This window comes from Mauremys mutica, chromosome 1 (genome assembly GCF_020497125.1).
Source record: "Mauremys mutica isolate MM-2020 ecotype Southern chromosome 1, ASM2049712v1, whole genome shotgun sequence".
Taxonomy (NCBI): Eukaryota; Metazoa; Chordata; order Testudines; family Geoemydidae; genus Mauremys; species Mauremys mutica.
Genome location: NC_059072.1, coordinates 55,855,059 through 55,876,715, shown reverse-complemented (window position 1 = coordinate 55,876,715; position 21,657 = coordinate 55,855,059). Strand labels below are relative to the sequence as shown.

Below are 21,657 nucleotides of genomic sequence, written 5' to 3'. Positions count from 1 at the left end.
TCAGACATTTTGGCAAAGACAATGCTTTGTCATAGTGTTTCCCCCTTTTGTTAAATTTAAGCAGTCTTTGCAATATCAGAAGGCATTATTCATGAAAATAAGTCTGAAATCACGAAAGAAAGTAATGCCAGATTTCCAGTGTGAAAAATTATCTTTATTTTGGCAAGTGTGTGTGTGTGTGTGAATTACTCAACTCTGCTGTTGATTGGTGTACATAGATTAGGCATTACACCTCTACCCCATATAACGCGACCCAATATAAAACGAATTCGGATATAATGTGGTAAAGCAGTGCTGGGGGGTGGGGGGACTGCGCACTCAGGTGGATCAAAGCAAATTCGATCTAACGTGGTTTCACCTATAACACAGTAAGATTTTTTGGCTCCCGAGGACAGCAGTATATCGGGGTAAAGGCGTATTTAGAAAATGTAGAAAACACATCAGCTTGATTTATAAGGCCAATCAACATATAGTTAACAATGAATACACTGTAGAGGTCTTTGAATTCTGCTGTATGTCTTTATCTAATAAAGTACAGTACTGTTTCTTTAAAAGTTCACTAGATATTCTGTACATGCAAATAAGTTAAACCTCTGAAGCAGCTGTGACTGAGTCCTGATAATGCCTAACACCTAAGTTGTAATATTTGGAACTGGGTCCAAATTTCTTTGTACTGGGTGCCAAATCTGGTATCAAATGTTTGCTAGATTTCAAAAATTACATTATTTTTAACAGCGAAGCAGGAAAACAAATTACTCCAGTTGCGGCAGTAAAGTGGGTTTTTCTGGTAATACTTATACCGTTATTGGAAACGCACTGAATAGTCCTGATATTGGTTTTTGGTTATATTGCTACTACAGACTCTTGCTCCTCTTTAGGGTGAATTATCATATGAGGTGGAATGGTCATCCCATTCACCTGCTTATTTAACCCCTAGTCTTAACCCTTTGGGCTGCAGTTTCAGTGTATTGTGAATGGATGCATGTGATATGCATCTTGTATTCCCTATAGCCTTGTTAACAAGCAGTTTAACAAAAAAGTTGTTAAACAATTTGCCCTGCAGGACAGAGTTAAACAGCAGGGGTTGGGAAAGGAAATGTGTCTTACTGGGCTCACAAATCATGACCTCTTCTATCTGGTCAGAGGTGACCATAGAACTTATTCAGTGAGCTGGAAATCCTAACATAAGGATTAGTTTCACACTTGGATTCAACAATTCTGTAATATCCTTTCTCTAGGATGTGAGTTTTAATACTTTATGTAACAGTGGATTTATAATTAGGGATATGGACTCTTCATTCTTAAGAACTCTTCATATTATTAAGTGACCATAGATGACAATAGACTTCAGTTTCACTAGTGTATATCTGGCTAACTTTTTTAATCACATTTTTCTTTAATCCAATTACATGGCTAATAATTATGAAGCCACTAGTGAAAGATTTTTCTCTTTGTAGATTGTGAAGCTTTATTAGTGAGGTAGTGCTTGTAGATCTTTAAAACAAACTTACTTTATTTTGAAGATGTCATGTAGCATCCCTCCTCAAACAAATAATCTATTTTTTCAACAGCTGTACTCCTTAGGATATGTAACCATTTTGAAGCCTGTTACTTTGAAGAATGAGTATAACTGCAAAAAACGTTTTAGCTCTAATCTGTTGCAGTTTTAATTTGCAAACTGATTTACAGACTGACTCTGAGGAGGGTTGGGAAAGTAGTAATTTATAAACAAATGATAGCTAAAATAGTGTCTACAAATAGTTTTCAGATACTTCAGTTCAACATCAGACATTCAGAAACACAATAGTCACAATCTGGTTTGATTTATGAATAATGTTTTTGGTATCTGGAATGCACCTCTTCCATGTTAATGCTCCCAACCTTCCAATGAATGAAAGTTTAAATGGTAATTTATATATATGGGGGCATGTGTGGTTTGTGATTCTTCTTCCTTGCCCTTACTAAAACCAACATACTGATAGCAATCTTGCCCTTTTCTTTTAGTTTAGTTTTTCAATTTGCAGATCCCAGCTAAGAGACGGACCCCTCTTTCCTTCACTCCCTCCCAAGAGCTGTTTCAACCTACTTCTTACCCATAAAGGAACTGGAGGTAGAGGGTGTAAGCTTTGAGGTTAATGTGTTAGGTTTTTTTTTTGTTTTTGTTTTTTAAATTCCAATGCATAGAAAAATGAGTAGAACTGGAGCTGTTTCCGCAAGTAGCTTGGTCTGAAAGGAAAAATGGCTCTGCTACTCCTCCCCCAATGTCTTGTCCTCTTTTTGGAATTATATAACTCTGGCATCTATAGATCCTTGGTGCACTTTGTAAATCTTAACATTACCAAGGACAGCAGTTACCTACACAGAAATAGCACTTGACACTTATAATGCCATTTGCAAAGAGCTTTGTAAAATTAACTAGTTCACATAAACTCACTCATTTCACAAGGTTATCATCTCCATTTTACAGATGGAGCAACTAAGCAAGAGAGGTTGACTTTTTCTGATGCCACAGGGAATCAGTGTGGGCTTGACTTTCCTAGATTAATAGTTCAAAATTGAGTTTAAAGAACTAGTACATGCTCAGTTCAGTATCATGTCAGGAAGTCATGGGTATATGGTACTGGGACCAGGGTTTCTTACAAGTGACAGTGCTGAACACAACCTTGACCTTGTCTACAGTGGCAAATTGGGTGAAACAGTGCTGACCACAACTAATGTGATTGTGAATTCATATTTAAACATGACTGTTTTCACTACCATGTTTAAACTTCTGGTTACCGGTATTCTGCTCAGACTACTAAAATACACCTCTCACTACAAATCAAAGTCTCCTTTAGTAAAGTGAAAGACTGTTTCTTTGCTCAGGTGTTACTGCCCATTCTTGATTAAGCTGTAAATAATGTAACACTTGAATGTTAAAATTCTCCCATACCTAAATATTGGATATTTATACAGGTTATTGGAACAACCCAGTACTGTGGTTGGGTTTGATTCATACCAATCTTGCTAATGACACTCTCTCCTTCATGGAATCAGCTAGTCCATTCTGAATATGGTTGACATTTTTTGTCCACAGAGTAGGAGGTAGACAACCCTGATTCACTGCCAGAAACAGTTCTGTTGACTATGACTTGATGGTTAAAAAGAAGAAAACTTTCTTTGCTGCAATGAAGGCATAAGATTTTTTTTCTTTTTTCAATTTATGCCATCATTGGTCACACTTCAAATGTGATTTCTGTCTCTGATGGTCTGGCATTCTTTCTCCAGGCTTAATTTATATGCCAAGATGACCTGTGAGGATAGCACAAAACAAGAGGATGTTAAGGCTTTTCCAAATTTATTTTGTGATTTTTTTTAATTGATTTTTATTAAGAAACTATGAGAAGTACAAAACCATGACTGACTGACTGACAGCTTGTATATCTTTCTAAACAGAGACAAGTTTCCATGCTGACAGTAGAAGACATAAAATGTCCTACAGGATTATTTGGAGTGGCCTCTAGTGGTTCCCAAACTTTAACACTCTGTCAATCCCTTTCACTAAAAGGTCAAGCCTTGTGAACCCCCTCCTAAAAATGAATACTTCCAGGGATTTTCTCCTTTACCTGAGTATAAAAGCCATGATCTTGGAAATATAAAATTTGTTTTTATGACATGCTTATTACACACTATTTATTTATTACAGTATTTTTATTACATTATGAAAACGCAACACTCTTCCAAGATCTCACTTTCGTAGCTTGTATCACTTTGAATAAGCCTGTTATAAGACAAGGCTCCTATGTTTCATCAAGGAGTATCAGATGTGAAACAGCATGAAGGTATTTAAGAAGCCAACCAACTCAAAGAGTTCCTCCTACACAAACATTCAGGTCTTGATCAGTCCAGGCAAACAACGCACATCACAACAAAGCTTAAACTTGTTCTTCATAACAATTTGAAAAACAATACTAGCTGCCTATTTAATTTTAAAAACAGCAAAAAATATCCACCTCCCTTTCCATTTCTTATAATGAGTCTTGAAGTTTAAATCTCCTCAGTGTGATAGATATGCTTGCTTTGATCTGCTTAGCTCTTGGAAGTCCAGGGGCTCTGGGCTGCTGGCCCCATGCTGCCTGGGCTCTCTAGGGACAGCTCTGTCTGCCATTAGGGATTTTTTTCCCAAGAACCCGCTGTAACATTTCGCAAACCCTCGGGGGTTCATGAACCCCAATTTGGGAACCACTGTTCTAGAGGGATCAGTGATGAGCACTGGGCAGATCCCATCTGCTGGCACAAAGCAATAATTTCACCCTTTAGAAAACTGACAACCAGTCTAAGAAAATCTACATGGTAGAGTAGATGTGTACCGATAACTGTATATCTGATCACTGTATGAAAGCCACTAATATTTTGAGCAGCTACTCGTCTTCCCTGTTATATTTCTGAATCAACAGGATCAGTTACAAAGCTGAATATATCCAATTACTGTTCTAGCTTAAGAGCGTGAACGCCAGACCAAAGATACTATTGTCTGAACTCTTCAGTATATTTGCTGATGTAGTTACTCCTTTCCTATGAAACTTACTTTAGGCTTGCTATTCCATGGTGCAGTCCAACATTAACTGCTTAATGAAACTGTTTAAAAAAAAAAAAAGTAGACTCCAATATTTATGGGTCACTAAGCAGAATTAAGTTTTGAAAGGTGACAGTCTGACAAACACATTACTGTATATAATACAGTAATAAGTGAGAAGTAGAAAATTTCAAGTGAGACTTCAAGTAGTTAGATCATATTTTTAAAGTGTCACTACCTCAGGGATCAGCAGCCCTTGGCACGTGGCTTGCCAGGGTAAGCACCCTGGCGGGCCGGGCCAGTTTGTTTATCTGCCGTGTCCACAGGTTCGGCCGATCACAGCTCCCACTGGCTGCAGTTCGCCGTCCCAGGCCAATGAGGGTGGCGGGAAGTGGCAGCCAGCACATCCCTCGGCCCGTGCCGCTTCCCGCCACCCTCATTAGCCTGGGACGGCAAACTGCAGCCAGTGGGAGATGTGATCGGCCGAACCTGTGGACACGGCAGGTAAACAAACTGGCCCGGCCCGCCAGGGGGCTTTCCCTGGTGAGCCACATGCCAAAGGTTGCCGATCCCTGATCTACCTCATTTCAAATAAACATCTCACTTAATTTCATTAGTTCTACAGAAGGATATTCTAAAGTACTGTATATCTAGTACTTGGATCACCTTCCAAAATGACTTGGACTTTAAGTGTGACTCGTAAACATGATACATTGATCTCATAGCTGAGAATAGGACACACCTATAATTGTGCTAGGGGTCAAGATATGCATCACAGTCCTACTACAACCATAACTAGCAATTGCATCTTTTAGTAGCTACCAGAACATTGAGTTCCCAGCTTTATCCTACTCCCTCTTGCCTGTTGCTTTATGGGAATAGGAAGAGATCTTGGCTATGTCTACACTACATCATTTACAGCCGCGCAGCTGCATTGTTGTAGCGCTTCTGGTGAAGATGCTCTAAGACTACAGGAGAGAGCTCTCCCATCGGCTTAATAAGTCCTGTCTCTGCGAGAGGTGGTAGCTATGTTGGTAGGAGAAGCTCTCTGGCCAACATAGCACTGTCTACACTTGTGCTTCGGTCAGTATAACACAGGGGTCGGCAACCTTTCAGAAGTGGTGTGCTGAGTCTTCATTTATTCACTCTAATTTAAGGTTTCGTGTGCCAGTAATACATTTTAACCTTTTTAGAAGGTCTCTTTCTATAAGTCTATAATATATAACTAAACTATTGTTGTATGTAAAGTAAATAAGGTTTCAAAATGTTTAAGAAGCTTCATTTAAAATTAAATTAAAATGCAGAGCCCCCCAGAGCAGTGGCTAGGACCTGGGCAGTGTGAGTGCCACTGCAAATCAGCTCGTGTGCCGTCGGTTGCCTGCCCCTGGTATAACCTATGTTGCTCAGGGGATGTGGATTATTCACACCCCTGAGTGACATAAATTATACTGAAGTAATTTGTAGGGTTGACATAGCCTTAGATCTAAAATGAAATTATTGCTCTTGTTGTACTGGATGATTTTATTTCCACTAACATGAGAAAGGAATTTTCTTTGAACAAATTATTTCCTCTGTATCTGCTTTCAAAGGAAATTAGTTTATAGATAAGATGTTTATCTATGTATTTTAGATACCCAAAGTGAACTTTAAGAGATCTGCCTACTGATCATTTTTATAAATTATTCAGTAGATGAGCGCTGCTTTTTTGTTACTTGTTTCAGCAACAGTAATATTCAAGACAATATAATATCCACACTAAATTGCTCCTGACTTTTATTAACACTAGTAATTGAGGACTGAATGAATGAACTGATGTTCATAAAGATTTTTTTTTACATTGAAAACATGAATGAGCTGCACCTGCTTTAAAATGATGACTTATTTAAAAGGTCACAAACTCTGAACAGTAGAAAAGGAAATGAGGTCATCTTTACTTTTGTTAAGGGTGAAGTAAAGTCAAATTTATTGGTTGGTTGGGTTAAGGTCTGTCTTCTGGCATGCATGCTGTTTTAAAATACTGCACAAAATAGTAAATGTAGAGGTTTTCCTTCATGTTAACACTTACCTTTCTTTATAATATGTACTGATGTCACTTAATTTTAGTTTTAATTTATTTAAATTTACTAAGTTTACCACTTCAGCAAAAACTGAAATAAAATTTTAGGGATTTATTTAACATCCAACATGCTTTGTGAAAATATGCAGTTCTTACAGTGGCTTGGATAGGAGATCTACCATTGTACTTAGAATAATGAGTTATGATATAAGCAATCTTTATTGCAGTGCTGCTGTGCACTGCAATAAGTCTGTTGGCATCTCTAAAAACAGTGTTTTCAGGATTTATAACTTTGTTATTCTAACTAGCAGTAGGCTAAAATTAGTGGATAAATTCTCAAGGCATGTGTAAACTTTATTATTCATGGGTTGTTTTTTTTTGGGGGGTGTGGAACATTTTAGTATTGTAGCAATAGCAAAATGGAATAGTCAGTTTCATCTTTTTGTGAAGGTATGGACTAGCTCAAGAATGGCTTATTAATAAATGTGTATCTTAAAAAAAGATGCATAGTAATTAAATGTCTACTGCCATTTGCTTGAAGGAGGAAAAACTCTGATACTATACCTACAGCATTGTCTACCATGAGAATTTAAGTCCTTCTTCCACCACTGGTCTAGCACTGGTACAACTTCATTGATATTGGCAATGGTGGGACTGGTAATGTGTCCAGCCACAAGTATTATACTGCTGTGATGTTTAGACGTGATTTGAAAGGGCTTACTGGTAAAACTTTCTGTGCATGATCTAGCATCAATGGAGTTGCATCAGCACTTAAGCCAATGATAAGAGTGTTGCCTGAAATTCTGAATGTAAATACAGCTTAATCGTGCAATGTTATACTGTTGGAGGAAATGTCTTCTTAATCCCAGGTGGTCAGGATGATTGTCCTGCCAAGACACTAATTAATTTTACTGAAGATCAGTATTTCATGCTATGCATATAATCTAAATTCCCAGTGACGTATCAATAGAAGCATCTCCCCTTCATGATGTATTTTATAGCAATCACTTTGCCACAATAGTAGTTCAAATATTTAACTTGTTTGATGCCCTTCTACCCCTACTCCAAGATCACTTCCATGAGGCTTTTCCTGTTTTGTTAATTCTTTTGTAATCTCATTCTTTTGTAATGTCCTTTTCAGAACAGTTTCTTGATGAACTGCAACTGAATAGCTGACACTGCACACTATACTGTGCCTTTGGAGATGGAGCCAAAAGTTAACCTTACCTTTGGGTGTCAACGAAGCTCAACATCCGATGACGACTCTGGCTGTGCCTTGGAAGAATATACCTGGGTTCCACCAGGTCTTAGACCAGAACAGGTAGGAACTGAGACTCTTATTTTTAAAATTAATCAAAATAGCTATAATTTCATCTCTTACTAAATATCATGTGTTGCCACTGATGAAAGACTTGTATAGCTTCCTAATAAGACGTAAGTTAAGTGTGCTTTAGCAGATTTTTTTTCTAATGGCCTATCTTAATGGAGAGAGAGGTTAAACAGCTTTGGTTATTGGGAAGCCTATATTAAAAGAAAAATCATCACTGGACACTTTTATAATAGAAATAATATACTTTCCAATTCTTTATTTTTCTAAATAAGTAAATATTTGACATGTGTGAAATGGGATGTTTCTTTAAATATGATGTATTTAAATGAAACTATTTCTGGCGCTGCTTTAAAATTGTTTAACTGTACATATTGCCACTTATTCACGCAATGATTTCTCTCTTGCATGCCTTCTGGAGTTGACTTTTACAGTTGGAGGGGAGAGGAGTTTAGGACTGTTCCATTTTTGGTTTTGGATGGTGGTTTTTCCTCAACTAAACTGCCTAAAACTGAAAATGAAACCTTTCTAAGTATAAGAAAATGGCAATGGAAATAGAACAATGACACTAATTGCTAAGGGAGCAAGTTGCTATGTTGATCAAATGTTCAAAAATAGGTTCTTAAATAAACTTCTAGTTAAAAAGAAGATCCAGCAACAGTACTGCAGAATCTGATATAGATGATTCATAAGGTGTTTGACCAGCATTGAGTTCTATTGTTCCTGTATAAATGGGTAGGGTGACTACTAGACTATGTGTAACATGTCAAGGGAGCTGAGCATCTCTAGTTCAGGTGGCCTGCCGATGTATGCAGGAGCAAAAGATCTACTTTTTGTTTTCCAGAGACTTCCTCTTCATGATTAAATTAAGAATAACAAGCCAACAAGACCCATATATGATGCACCATCTTTAAGGAAGATCCTTTTATCACAAACTAAATACACTAGAGTTAAATTACCTTGAGGGACATGGGGAAGGGGGAACAACTAGCTAACAGCTACTTTAAACTCTTAAGGGAAATGCAGCAGAAATCACTCATTCTAGGTACCACAGGCTTAAAGATATTTTCATACAGATGACAACATCAGTGGCATTTTGATTAGTATTATGTGAGACATGGGCATAGCAAATTAACCCTAGAAGTTTCCTTTTTACTGCATGTTCTGCTTTGTTCCTTGCAAAGAAAGTCTGTTGGTTAGTGGACTTAAAAGTAAACTTAATTGAAACTCATTGATGTTCAGTTCTGTGTCAAAACCTGACAGTGATTTGTACTACTTTTTCCACTTAACTTGACTGAGGAAGAAATGATTCTTTTTTCATTTGTCTTAACTAAAATGCCTAGTAAGTGATTGACCAAAGCATCATTTAAATACAGATAGCAGGTAATATCGTCTGCAACAATCAGCTCTTATTTACAGCCTTAGGCCTTATGACAAGCTGGAAACTGTACAGGAAAAATAATAAATCTGTAGCTGTTCCACAAAAATATTTTTTGCCATTGGGCTTTGTCATAGCATTCTTTACAGTTTTCCTGTCATTTTTCTACTGATAAGATGAAATAAAGACAAGCCTGAGAAGACTTTCAAGAAGGCATAGTGTGTTTTGCTTTCCCGGTCAAACGAAAAACCCTATGAAAATTTCAAAGTGAACTTGCATCTGGTTGAAATGTGGCTGGAGCCAACCTCCTCCTCCCAAGAGAAGGATGATTTTTGCTTCTTACCAAAAGCTCACATGGTAGCAATGAAAGCTGATGTTTGTGAAGAACCTGATCAGCAGAAGATTACAAAACAGCTTTTGTCTCAGCAATGTGTAAAATGCACAGAGCAAATTAAATTTGTTTATGTAGTAGTTGTTTTTAGTACAGCTTCACACATTGTGTGGTAAACTGCAGAGGGAAATTTGGAATTTCAACAGGCTTGCTGACCAACCCTAAAGGGGGTGGAAATAATGATAGCATTAAATGTGCATAATTTATGATACCCGTAATTGTCACTGCAAATTGCATTCCAGAAAAGCAATTCAGCAGCTGGGCGCTAGTTGTAGCAGAGACAATCCAGTTCTGCTGTGTTAGCTCATCTGGTCCTCATATTACCTAGAGGAATGCAAATGCTGTCACAGATCTAATGTAGCATATCTTAGTTCCTTTGTAAATGAGACTTAAGATAAGGCACTGGTTGAAGGACATTTACAATGTTTGAGTCATGTGTACCCCTCTGGTCTTAATTCTTAATACCTCCTATTCAGGTACAGCTATACTTTGCCTGTTTGCCGGAGGAGAAGGTCCCTTACATTAACAGCCCTGGAGAAAAACATAGAATTAAACAGCTTCTGTACCAGTTGCCACCCCATGATAATGAGGTAACTATGTGTCCATGTATCCATTAACTATATGCTTCTTTTTAAGAATGAAGAATGATCTTCCTGTGGACATATTACAAGTCTAAAATGTCACATGCAATGCATCTAACCCATAAAGATAGCATAGTGTGTACATTGTCAAATCCACTGTTTAGCTCAGGGGTAGGCAACCTATGGCACGGGCGCCGAAGGCGGCATGCGAGCTGATTTTCAGTGGCACTCACACTGCCTGGGTCCTGACCACTGGTCTGGGGGGCTCTGCATTTTAATTTAATTTTAAATGAAGCTTCTTAAACATTTTAAAAACCTTATTTACTTTACATACAACAATAGTTTAGTTGTATATTATAGACTTATAGAAAGAGACCTTCTAAAAACGTTAAAATATATTACTGGCATGTGAAACCTTAAATCAGAGTGAATAAATGAAGACTCGGCACACCACTTCTGAAAGGTTACCAACCCCTGGTTTAGCTGTTCATTTCAGTTGTATTGAGATAAGAGCTGTCTAGGAGGCCATTGCTTTCTCTTGTTAAGAAGAAGGCAGTCAGTGCAATAAACTTAACACAAGTTGGTTTTATAGTGTTTGCAACCACCCATCAATTACCAGGAACCTACACATTTCTGAGACTTCATTGTAATAGAAAAGATGCTTTGTGGCAGTAAAAGGTTTGAAACCTAGACACGATTCTGTGTATTATAGGGTAGAAGTGGAAGTAACAAATACCTTTGTAAAAACGAGTCGGTGCTTAAGTTCTTGTGTATACTGCAGTATACACTCTTTGGTTATCTGCAAATCCAAAAACCATACATCCAAACACACTAACAAATTTAATTTGGCAGCAATTCTATTTTTAGATAGCAATAGTTTAGCACACTTTTGATTTGCTTATAATACTTTAACAAAGAATTCACATAAACTTTCTCTTTGCATATCTGGTGTTGTAACATGTGGAAGAGTTTAAAATATATATTGTAGGAAATATAAAGCATGTGGGAAATCTTAGGAAGGAGCTGAACAGGGATGTTGATATTTTATCACATATTTTAGTTACTACTGCGAAGTAAATAACCAGTAGCTTGGCGTCTAAAGCATGTACCCTCTCTTCTGCTGAAGGTGAGATATTGTCAATCTTTAAGTGAAGAAGAGAAGAAGGAACTACAAATGTTTAGCACTCAGCGTAAGAAGGAGGCATTGGGACGAGGAACTATTAAACTGCTCTCAAGAGCAGTAATGCATGCAGTCTGTGAACAGGTAACCTTGTGGCAATAGCAATGAAACTAGCTGTACCAACACTGTAGACCGTATACGTTTGTTGATGCTACATATAGGCTCTTGTCTGTCTGTGCTTGTACTCAGTAATACTGATAAAATTCCACATAAGAAGAGAGAAGATAATGGTTTATTTTTAAAAAAGTTAGATTTAATTCTTTCACATGGTGTGGATATACCAAACAATTTTCAGAGTAGACAATAAGTCACATTGTAGCCATCTGGCTGTTGTACTAAATCCATACCTATTTAATACACAGAAGATTTAGGTGTTTTTAAAACACCAAGTAAGTGCATAGGAGTAAAATTTACTTCTGCATCAGAATTGTGTACAATCCAGGATTATTAGAATTGCCCCTTTTGCTATATAAAATGGAATAAGAACTTTAACAATGTATTGGGCTTGGTGTTTTGATTTAACCAAACTAAACACCAAAGGCTGGTATTCCTGCAGTGGAAGCTTATTAACTTTTTTTGGTTGTTTCTAGTGTGGTACAAAAGTAAATGGAGGTGAAGTTGCAGTGTTTGCTTCAAGAGCTGGATCTGGAGTGTACTGGCATCCATCCTGTTTTGTGTGCTCTACATGTAATGAGCTTCTTGTTGACCTAATCTACTTCTACCAAGATGGAAAAATTCACTGTGGTAGACACCATGCTGAACTTCTCAAACCCCGTTGTTCAGCATGTGATGAGGTAAATAACACTTTTGTACTAAACCCATGTTTCCACAGAACCCACCATTAATATGATAAAATTGTCATGTCCCTTGCTCAATTAAACAAACAACTTTTGAATACTAATATGTACCCTTTGGCAACAAAGACTGTATTCTAATATCACATATGTAGATGTGAACAACCTCTCCAGTCTCCAAACAGATCTTGTAAAATCAGATACTGGACAAGGGTGATACACAGCTGTGTATCTGAGATTAGAATTGAAACCTAAAGACTGAGTTACAAGGAAAACTTGTACACATTCCAGAATAATGGTTTTCTTATTGCTGACCTTATCAGTCATACCTCAAATACTTGGAAACATCTGTCTTATGCACTAATTTTAGTTACTTTTAAAAAATATATATTCATTTTACTTAGCAAATGTGACAGCCTTCTGTCTACCTTTAGCAGCATAGCTAAATCTTGTATTTTTAACTATTGAAACTGATCAGTTAATACTTCAGATTGACAGTACTGCTGAATTAATATATAGTTTTTTAAATGTAATCGGTGGTCTGTTAACTTTATTCCTTTGGTACAGTTCCTTTTTTACATGCAGTTTTCATGAATCCAACAAACATTATTAATGCCTGCCTAAAAATGTACTTTTATTTTTTAAGATCATCTTTGCTGATGAGTGCACAGAAGCTGAGGGTCGCCATTGGCATATGAAGCATTTTTGTTGCCTCGAGTGTGAAACTGTCCTTGGTGGACAGAGATACATTATGAAGGATGGGCGTCCATTCTGCTGTGGGTGTTTTGAATCTCTTTATGCTGAGTACTGTGAGACCTGTGGGGAACACATAGGTAAATATATCCTTCTTAAGTATTAACATTTTACAAGGGTGGTGAGTATTTTATTGAATAAACATGATAATTCACAAGCCAAAAAAGCTTCAGGTTTTGCATGTGTAACTTTTTATACTATTTTTGCCATAAACTAAACATTTCCTCTTTGACTCTCTTTACTAGGTGTTGACCATGCTCAGATGACCTATGATGGACAGCACTGGCATGCCACGGAGACTTGTTTTTCTTGTGCTCAGTGCAAGGCCTCTCTGCTGGGTTGTCCTTTTCTTCCCAAGCAAGGACAAATTTACTGTTCAAAAACTTGTAGTTTGGGAGAAGACGTTCATGCCTCTGACTCATCTGATTCTGCATTTCAGTCTGCACGATCAAGAGACTCCAGAAGAAGTGTTCGTATGGGAAAGAGCAGCCGATCAGCTGACCAGTGTAGACAGTCTCTTCTACTGTCACCAGCACTGAATTACAAATTCCCTGGTCTTTCTAGCAATGCTGATGATACTCTTTCTCGCAAGATGGATGACTTAAGCCTTTCAAGGCAAAGAGCAGGCTTTGTGAATGAAGATTTTTGGAAAGGAAGAGTAGAGCAGGAAGTGACCGAAGACCCTGAAGAGTGGGCTGAGCATGAAGACTACATGACTCAACTCCTCCTAAAATTTGGTGATAAAGGCCTCTTTCAGCAGCCTGCTGAAGTAGATCTTACATCAAATGAACACTGGATTTCTGATAATGTTAAAAGCAAGTCAGATTTGAAAAAAAATAATCAGAGCCTGGCAAGTAAAAAATATCAGGCAGACATGTATTGGGCCCAGTCACAAGATGGTTTAGGGGATTCTGCATATGGCAGCCATCCAGGCCCTGCCAGTAGTAGAAAAATTCAAGAGTTAGATATGGAACATGTGGCTTCAGGATACAAACATGACCAGACACAATGGTATGAAGGTTCATTGGAATGTTTGTCTGATCTGAAACAACAAGAGCAAAGTGTTCGAGATTCAATGGATTCCTTGGCTTTGTCTAACATCACAGGTAATTGATTATAGGGAAAAGTAAGCATTTTCCTGGGAATTTTTTTTTTTTTTTTTTAAGAATTCCGAATTAGTAGTAAAGTATGTGAAGACTTCAGGGAAGAATTTGACCCTTAACTATCTTTTTTTAATTGAAGTATACACCTCCAACCTCCCCTTAAGAAAGAGATGCATAGGTATCTGAGGGCAGAATCTGGCTATGTTATTTCCTCCGTTACTCACAAGAGAAACACAGACCACTTGAGGTGTTAGAGCTGACATCAACTTTTGCTGGAGGAACTGTTTTTCACTCTATACTTATTAGGTACACAACCTGCCAATTCAAATAATTTTTGTATCAATATATAACAAATTCATAACACTAAAGAAAAATATAAAAAACCACTTTTCAGTCTAATGATGGTATTAAAGGTTAACTGCAAATAATATTTTTAAATGGGTTTATTTCATGTTTTGCTTTTATATGTATTGAGAATGTTTGAATGGATGATGGCCTTTTAAAAAAATGACATTTCTGAATGTTAGTTTTACACTGTAAACACAAGGCCATTCAGCCCACCCATTGCAATCTGTTTTACCTTCGAAATATCCAGATTGTCACATATGGTATTCTCTGACTTTGTTGGAGGAATTCCTGGAAACATGGAATGTGTTGTCAACCCTAAACAGGTGGTGTGGGATGCTGAATCTTTAACAGACTTTTTTTTTTTAAGTGTGTGCTAGGCATTGGAGTTCAGTAGATGTTTTGAACAGACTAATTAAAAATTCCTTTCACTCTTGATGTCCTAATGTCACTAGTTTTCTACTAATCATAGTTAAGACCTGAACTGCTAATGTAAATAATTTAAAAGACTTTTCAGGCTGCCTTTATATATCTCAAAGTAACAAATTGGCACAAGAACATTTTTTTTACTTTTAAGTTCACCTTTAAGGCAAAGTCACAAAGAATCAGTGATAAGTCATGTTTACTCCATAAACCTTTATTAGAAGTTTAATATTTTGAGTCAACACACTTCATTACAAGTTCACAGATTACAGTTAACTGATTTTTTTTTTTCCCTCCTTAGGGGCCTCAGTGGATGGAGAAAGCAAATCAAGGCCATCTTTTTATTCTTTGCAAACTTTCCAGGAGCTGGAGGCAGAGGACTGTGAGAAAATGAGCAATATGGGAACTCTAAATTCTTCAATGCTCCACCGGAGTGCAGAGTCTTTAAAGAGTTTAAGCTCAGAGTTATGTCAAGAAAAGGTGTTGCCAGAAGAAAAGCCAGCACACATGCCTGTACTTAGAAGATCCAAATCCCAGTCTAGACCACAACAAGTAAAGTTTTCAGATGATGTTATTGACAATGGGGATTATGAGAGTGTTGAAATTCGCCAACCTCCAATGAGTGAAAGGACTCGTAGGCGTGTTTTTCATTTTGAAGAACGTGGGAATCGGCATCAGCATCGTCGCAGGAGAAGTAGGAAGTCTCGTTCAGATAATACACTTCATTTAACTACAGAAAGAAGATGTTCTCCAAAAGAAAGACTTCACTTTTACTCACCTCAGGATTATGGCAAATTTATCCAAAATAAAAGCCCTCATGAGGTTCAAGCATACATTCAAAACACACAACTCTATGGACAGTATGCCCATGCTATGTCTGATTATGCACTGCGGAACCAGGCAGTTGATAAATTTTTTGGACTGTATGGTGAGGAAGAAGACTCTTGGTGTTCAACTTCATCATCATCATCATCTGATTCTGAAGAGGAAGGATATTTTCTTGGACAGCCAATTCCACAGCCACGATCACTGAGATACCCATACTATACAGATGACCTTTCCAGTCCAAGCACTGCACTCGCCAGTTCTCAGTTTGGGCAAAGGACAACCAAATCAAAGAAGAAAAAAGGACAAAAAGGCAAAAACTGCATAATTTCTTAACTCATTAAGACTAACAGCCGAGACGACACATTCATATAAACTTTGTAGCTATAATCTGTAAATGATAACCTTACTGGTGTTTACAGTGTAAAACTAACATTCAAACATGTCATTTCTTCCAATTATCAGATATTGCCAGGTTTTCATAATATATGCTGTGGTTATCAAAACATCACAGTTTTACTTCCTTATTACAGTTTATAGTCTTTCATACAGACTTTGTGTAGACATAAACATTGTTTTGGAAATTCATTCCTGTTTCAACATATGAGAGAGGGTACAATAAGAGTGAACTGAAGTTAAAAAAATGCTTGTTTTTCACTGTTGCTTTACGTATTCAGATGGCCGCAATATCTTTGTTTTTACCTTTTGAGAGGAAAAGAGAGTGTTCTGTGGTGTGTTCCTTTTCTGCAACCTCCCATTTTCATTAGAACAATCACAGCCTGGCTTGCCTTTCTTTACACATCAAACTGGAGTTTTAACCTATTGCTTTTATTTTATTGAACCCTGATCTGCAGCTTTCCCATTCTTCATTTGTGTGTGCGCCAGCCCTTTAAAAGAATGGAACCTCCAGTAAAAAGAGGCAAATCAGAAAATGACATTTCAAATATCTGCGGCCATCGTCCTATCGTACAGAAGCAGTAAATGGCCCAGACTTCTTTAAAAGATTAAGAATTCCAGGCACCCTTTCAATGCAATTTTTTATTAACTAAGGTTCAGCTGGTTTAGAACTTGACTGGCATTGTTTCACTGTAGGACATGCACGTAGCTATAACTGACATTTTAATACAAAGTATGGTTTTCCTTAAAAACCCCTTTAAAAAAAAAAAGGGGGTTGTGGGGGGAGAAACACAGTATCCTAACACTGGAAACCCTAACACAGGCAAGTAACTTCTTTTAAGTCAATGAAACTACTTCATGTAAAGAATACTTGCAAAAGGGTTGAAAGGATTAGGACCATATTGTATCTTTTGGAACTCATTATTCCAGATTTTAAATGTATTATTAGCTGCAATTAGAAATTGAAAACACATTGATATTTATAATGTAGTATTCCATAGACTAAAATGTATTCATAATTTAACAGTGAAAATATTAATGTACATATTGTACAGTTAAGATTTAAAAACTGATTATTTTTATATCCCTGAATTCCAAGAAGTTTGTTATAATACAAAACTAGATTTATTAGGTGTTTTAACAGCAACATTATGGATGAAAAGATTGTTTGTATTTTAGTCAAGGGTTTACATTTAGAAACATTCAAAATTTTATTACTTAGTGAGCCAAAGCTTAATTTTCTCTTCTAGATATTAAAAGCTCTGTATGCATGGCAGGGCTGTGTAAATGCTCTCTAAACTATGGCCCTTGTAATCTTACAAATGTTTATTTATGGGTCAAGCAAAATGTAAACTGTATAAATGTAAAAAACCACACAAACCTGGAATATATTAGTACAACAAATATGCAACTTCTGTGGATTTTTTTTTATAACCTTTGTTATTGCCCTGCATTAGAGAACAGTTAATGTTGGGGTTGTGTATGGAACAGGATTGGCACAAAACTTTTAAAAGCTGCTTCTTTCCATCAGTGAATTTTAAATGTACTGTATGTAGGAAGTCTCCATTTCTGCCCTTCAGCTAGCGTGTATATCAACAGCAATTTTGATTTAGTTATAATAAACATATATACCTCTTACAATGCTGCATGCCTTAACCACAGGCAGAAGTTTTTGTTGTTGTTGTTACATGAAACATAAAAGGGTAACAAGAAAACATTCTACAAATACCTAGAAGCAAGAGAAAGACCAAGGATAGGGTAAGATCTGTTACTCAGTGGGGGAGGGGAGGAAATAACAGAAAATGTGGAAATGGCAGAGGTGCTTAATGACTTTCTTGTTTCAGTTTTCACCAAGAAGGTCGGTGGTGAATGGATGTCTAACATAGTGAATGCCAGTGAAAATGAGGTAGGATCAGAAGAGGCTAAAATAGGGAAAGAACAAGTTAAAAATTACATGGACAAATTCATCAAGTCACCAGGGCCTGATGAAATGCACCCTAGAATACTCAAAGAGCTGACTGAGGAGATATCTGAGCCATTAGCAATTATCTTTGAGAAGTCATGAAAGATGGGAGAGATTCCAGAAGACTGGAAAAGGGCAAATCTAGTGCCCATCTATAAAAAGGGAAATAAGGACAACCCAGGGAATTACAGACTAGTCAGCTTAACTTCTGTACCCGGAAAGATAATGGAGCAAATAATTAAGCAATCAATTTACAAACATCTAGACGATAATAAGATAAGTAATAGCATGGATTTGTCAAAAACAAATCATGTCAAACCAACCTGATAGCTTTCTTTGACAGGGTAACAAACCTGATTCTCTAATTCTGTGTGAATACTGAAATTTGCTAGTAAAATATTAATTAAAAAACATACATAAAATGCCAATGCCTATAGGTTTGACCACCTAAACAATAAAATAGGGCAGGTGCTCCTAATACCCCTAAAAATGTGGCATGTTGAAAACTAGAACCAGTCTTGCACTTCTTCTGAGGATATGGAAGAATGTTGATTTTCAAATCAGTTAAGCAAATTATTTGACAATTAGTATGCTAGGGTGGTCATCTAGGCAACCATTTGTGTTGCATGAGTCTAAGACTACCACACTGCAAGCAAATGCATTGCTACTTTAACGAAGCAGTGAACATTTTTGGTTTAAATCTTTTGCAGAATGAAACAAAAAGACACTAACAGAGCTACAAAATACATAGGAATGGCAGAGTAGGTCATGGTGGTGGGGAAGTAGCACTATATGTGGAAAAATATAGTTAAATGTAGTAAAAATCTTAAATGACTCAAACTGTACCATAGAATCTCTCTGAAGAGAAATTCCATGCTTTAAGAGTCTAGCTCAGGGGTAGGCAACCTATGGCACGCGTGCTGAAGGCGGCACGCAAGCTGATTTTCAGTGGCATTGACACTGGGTCCTGGCCACCAGTCCGGGGGGCTCTGCATTTTAATTTAATTTTAAATGAAGCTTCTTAAAACATTTTAAAAACCTTATTTACTTTACATACAACAACAGTTTAGGTTATATATTATAGACTTATAGAAAGAGACCTTCTAAAAACATTCAAATATATTACTGGCACGCAAAACCTTAAATTAGAGTGAATGAATGAATGAAAACTCGGCACACCACTTCTGAAAGGTTGCCGACCCCTGGTCTAGCTGTAGGAATGTACTGGCAATTACAGGCCAGTAAGCCTAACTTCAGTTCTAAGCAAATTTGTTGAAACTCCTGTAAAGAACTTTTGTAAAGAGAAATCATGCCTCAATCTAATAGAATTCTCTGAAGGTGTCAACAAGCGTGTGTACAAAGGTGATCCAGTGGCTATAGTGAACTTGGACTTTCAAAAAACTTTTGACAGGGTCCCACGCCAAAGGCTCTTAAGCACAGTAAGCAGCCATAGAATGAGAAGAAGGTCCTCTCGTGGATCAGTAAGTGATTAAAAGACAGGAAACAAAGAGTAGGAATAAATGATCAGTTTTCACAATGGAATGTGGTAAATAGCAAGGTCCTGCAAGGAGCTGTGCTGTTCAACATTCATAAATGATCTGGAAAGACTGGTAAACAGTAAGATAGCAAAGTCTGCAGATGATACTAAATTACTCAAGACAGTTGAGTCCAAAGCTAACTGAAGAGTTACAAAGGGATGTCACTAGATGACAAAAGGGCAGATGAAAGTTAATGTTGATAAGTGCAAAGTAATGCATATTAGAAAACATAATCCCAACTATACAAGCTGTTACCACTCAATATTCACTCAATAGGCAGCAGCAGTCAAAAAAGCTAACTATGTTAGGCACCATTAGGAAAGGGATAGATAAGACGAAATATCATAATGCCACTATATACATTCATGGTATTCCCACACCTTGAATACTGTGTGCAGTTCTGGTCACCCTGTCTCAAAAAACACACATTGGAAAAGGCACAGAGAAGGCAACAAAAATGCTCAGCTTCCATCTGAAGAGACATTAAAAAGACAGACTGTTCATCTTAGAAAAGAGATGACTAATGGGGAATATGATAGTGGTCTATAAAATCATGATGGGTGTTGAGAAAGTGAATAAAGAATTATTTACCCCTGCCCAAAGTAGGAAGATGGGGTCATCCAATTAAATTAATAGGCAGCAGGTTTAAAACAAACATTAAGTACTTCACACAACACCCAGCCAACATGTGAAACTTGTTGCCAAGGCCAAAACTATAACTGGGTTCAAAAAAGAATTAAATAAGTTAATGAAGAATAGGTCTGTCAATGACTATTAGCCAAAATGGTGAGGGTTGCAACCCCATGCTCTAGGTATCCCTAAACCTCTGACTGCCAGAAGCTAGGACTGGATGACAAGGGATGGCTCACTTAATAATTGCCATGTTCTGCCACTGGCTACTTTTGAAAAACAACTGATGTTAACTCCATTCAAAGGCTAATTGAGACTTTTTTCTAGTTGGTTTGGAAATACTTTAAGGGCAACCTGGCTGTTGCAGTGTCACAAGCATTAGCAGTTCAGCGTCTGAGTGCTGTGTTCAAGATATGTCTTAAATTTTTGCATTGAAACAAGACTTTCAGCTTTGTTCCAGGGGGTAAAATCTTTGTAAAACCAGGTAACTTTGTAAAATCAGTGTTTCTTCTTTCAGGAGTGGAATTGTACTTAGGGCTTGTCATGCTGACAGTGTCCTCTTTGAGCAAGTGTCTACATAAAAAAATGGAAAGGTATATTTTAAAATCTCTGCAATCATGTTGCTTAGAAAATGGTGTAGACCAAAACAGAGAGAACAATTTTACTTGGTGTGGTATCACTCTGTGCGCATATAAGTCTCCTGGGGAAATTCTGTGCCACTGCAAAATGCAGAATTTGCACAAAAATTAATGTTCTGCATAAAATTTCCTTTCCCCCTCCCCACAGAAATGGGCTGCAGAGCTGCTATCCGCCACTAGGGGCCTCTGGACCCAGCTGGGCCCAGCTCACAAATAGAAAACACTGCCAGGGAGAGGGGGGCCAGAACTGGAGGGTTTTGGGCAGCTGCAGTTCCCAGCATGCCCTGAATGAAGGAGGTGTCATACAGGCCCGGGACCCAACATCAGGCTGTTTCTCCCTCTGGATCCCTAGGCTCTGGAAGAGTAGGGGGTTGCGAGTATCTGCGCTGGGGGAGACCCTGCAGCTGGACTCTCAGGAGCAGGAGGTGTGTGTGTCTGGGCTGGGGGTGCCCTGCCTATGGGCTCTTGGGGCAGTGAGTGCGGGTGTCTGGCTGCGCAGCTGGGCTCTGGCGGGAGGGGAAAGAGAAACAGGAATTGGGTTGTTTGTAGGAGTTTCTTTAACTCTCTACTCCTAGGAGAATTTTTTTTACATAAGTATTTTGATATAAATTACCAAAATAATTGAAACTGACATGATTATAGTGTTATTTTGACAAAATATGCAGAATTTTAAAATATTGTGTGCAGAATTTTTATTTTTTTGGCACAGAATTCCCCCAGGAGTAATATACTAATGTAAGACTTCCTAGAGGGCCACAGCAATATTTGGAGCATAAGGAGA

The 21,657-nt window shown here is 37.5% G+C and overlaps 2 protein-coding genes across 7 annotated transcripts in view; one reads left to right on the top strand and one right to left on the bottom strand.

Moving 5' to 3' along the window:
• The window catches only part of PRICKLE1 (prickle planar cell polarity protein 1), a 125,049-nt gene extending 107,304 nt beyond the window's left edge, over positions 1-17,745 (top strand). For 5 of the 6 annotated variants that reach the window (XM_045031899.1, XM_045031929.1, XM_045031907.1 and 2 more), the window contains exons 2-8: positions 7,753-7,932; positions 10,184-10,297; positions 11,415-11,552; positions 12,059-12,262; positions 12,909-13,095; positions 13,261-14,121; positions 15,188-17,745. In XM_045031899.1, the coding sequence (XP_044887834.1) occupies positions 7,816-7,932; positions 10,184-10,297; positions 11,415-11,552; positions 12,059-12,262; positions 12,909-13,095; positions 13,261-14,121; positions 15,188-16,047 (2,481 nt within the window). In that variant the 5' untranslated portion in view covers positions 7,753-7,815 and the 3' untranslated portion in view covers positions 16,048-17,745. The remainder of the gene's footprint in view (positions 1-7,752; positions 7,933-10,183; positions 10,298-11,414; positions 11,553-12,058; positions 12,263-12,908; positions 13,096-13,260; positions 14,122-15,187) is intronic. The other variant, XM_045031935.1, reaches the window with a different exon arrangement.
• Positions 1,797-21,657, bottom strand: part of PPHLN1 (periphilin 1) — a 156,554-nt gene continuing 136,693 nt past the window's right edge. Inside the window, exon 13 of the mRNA XM_045032006.1 lies at positions 1,797-3,291. Coding sequence (XP_044887941.1) covers positions 3,275-3,291 — 17 coding nt within the window. The 3' untranslated portion in view covers positions 1,797-3,274. The remainder of the gene's footprint in view (positions 3,292-21,657) is intronic.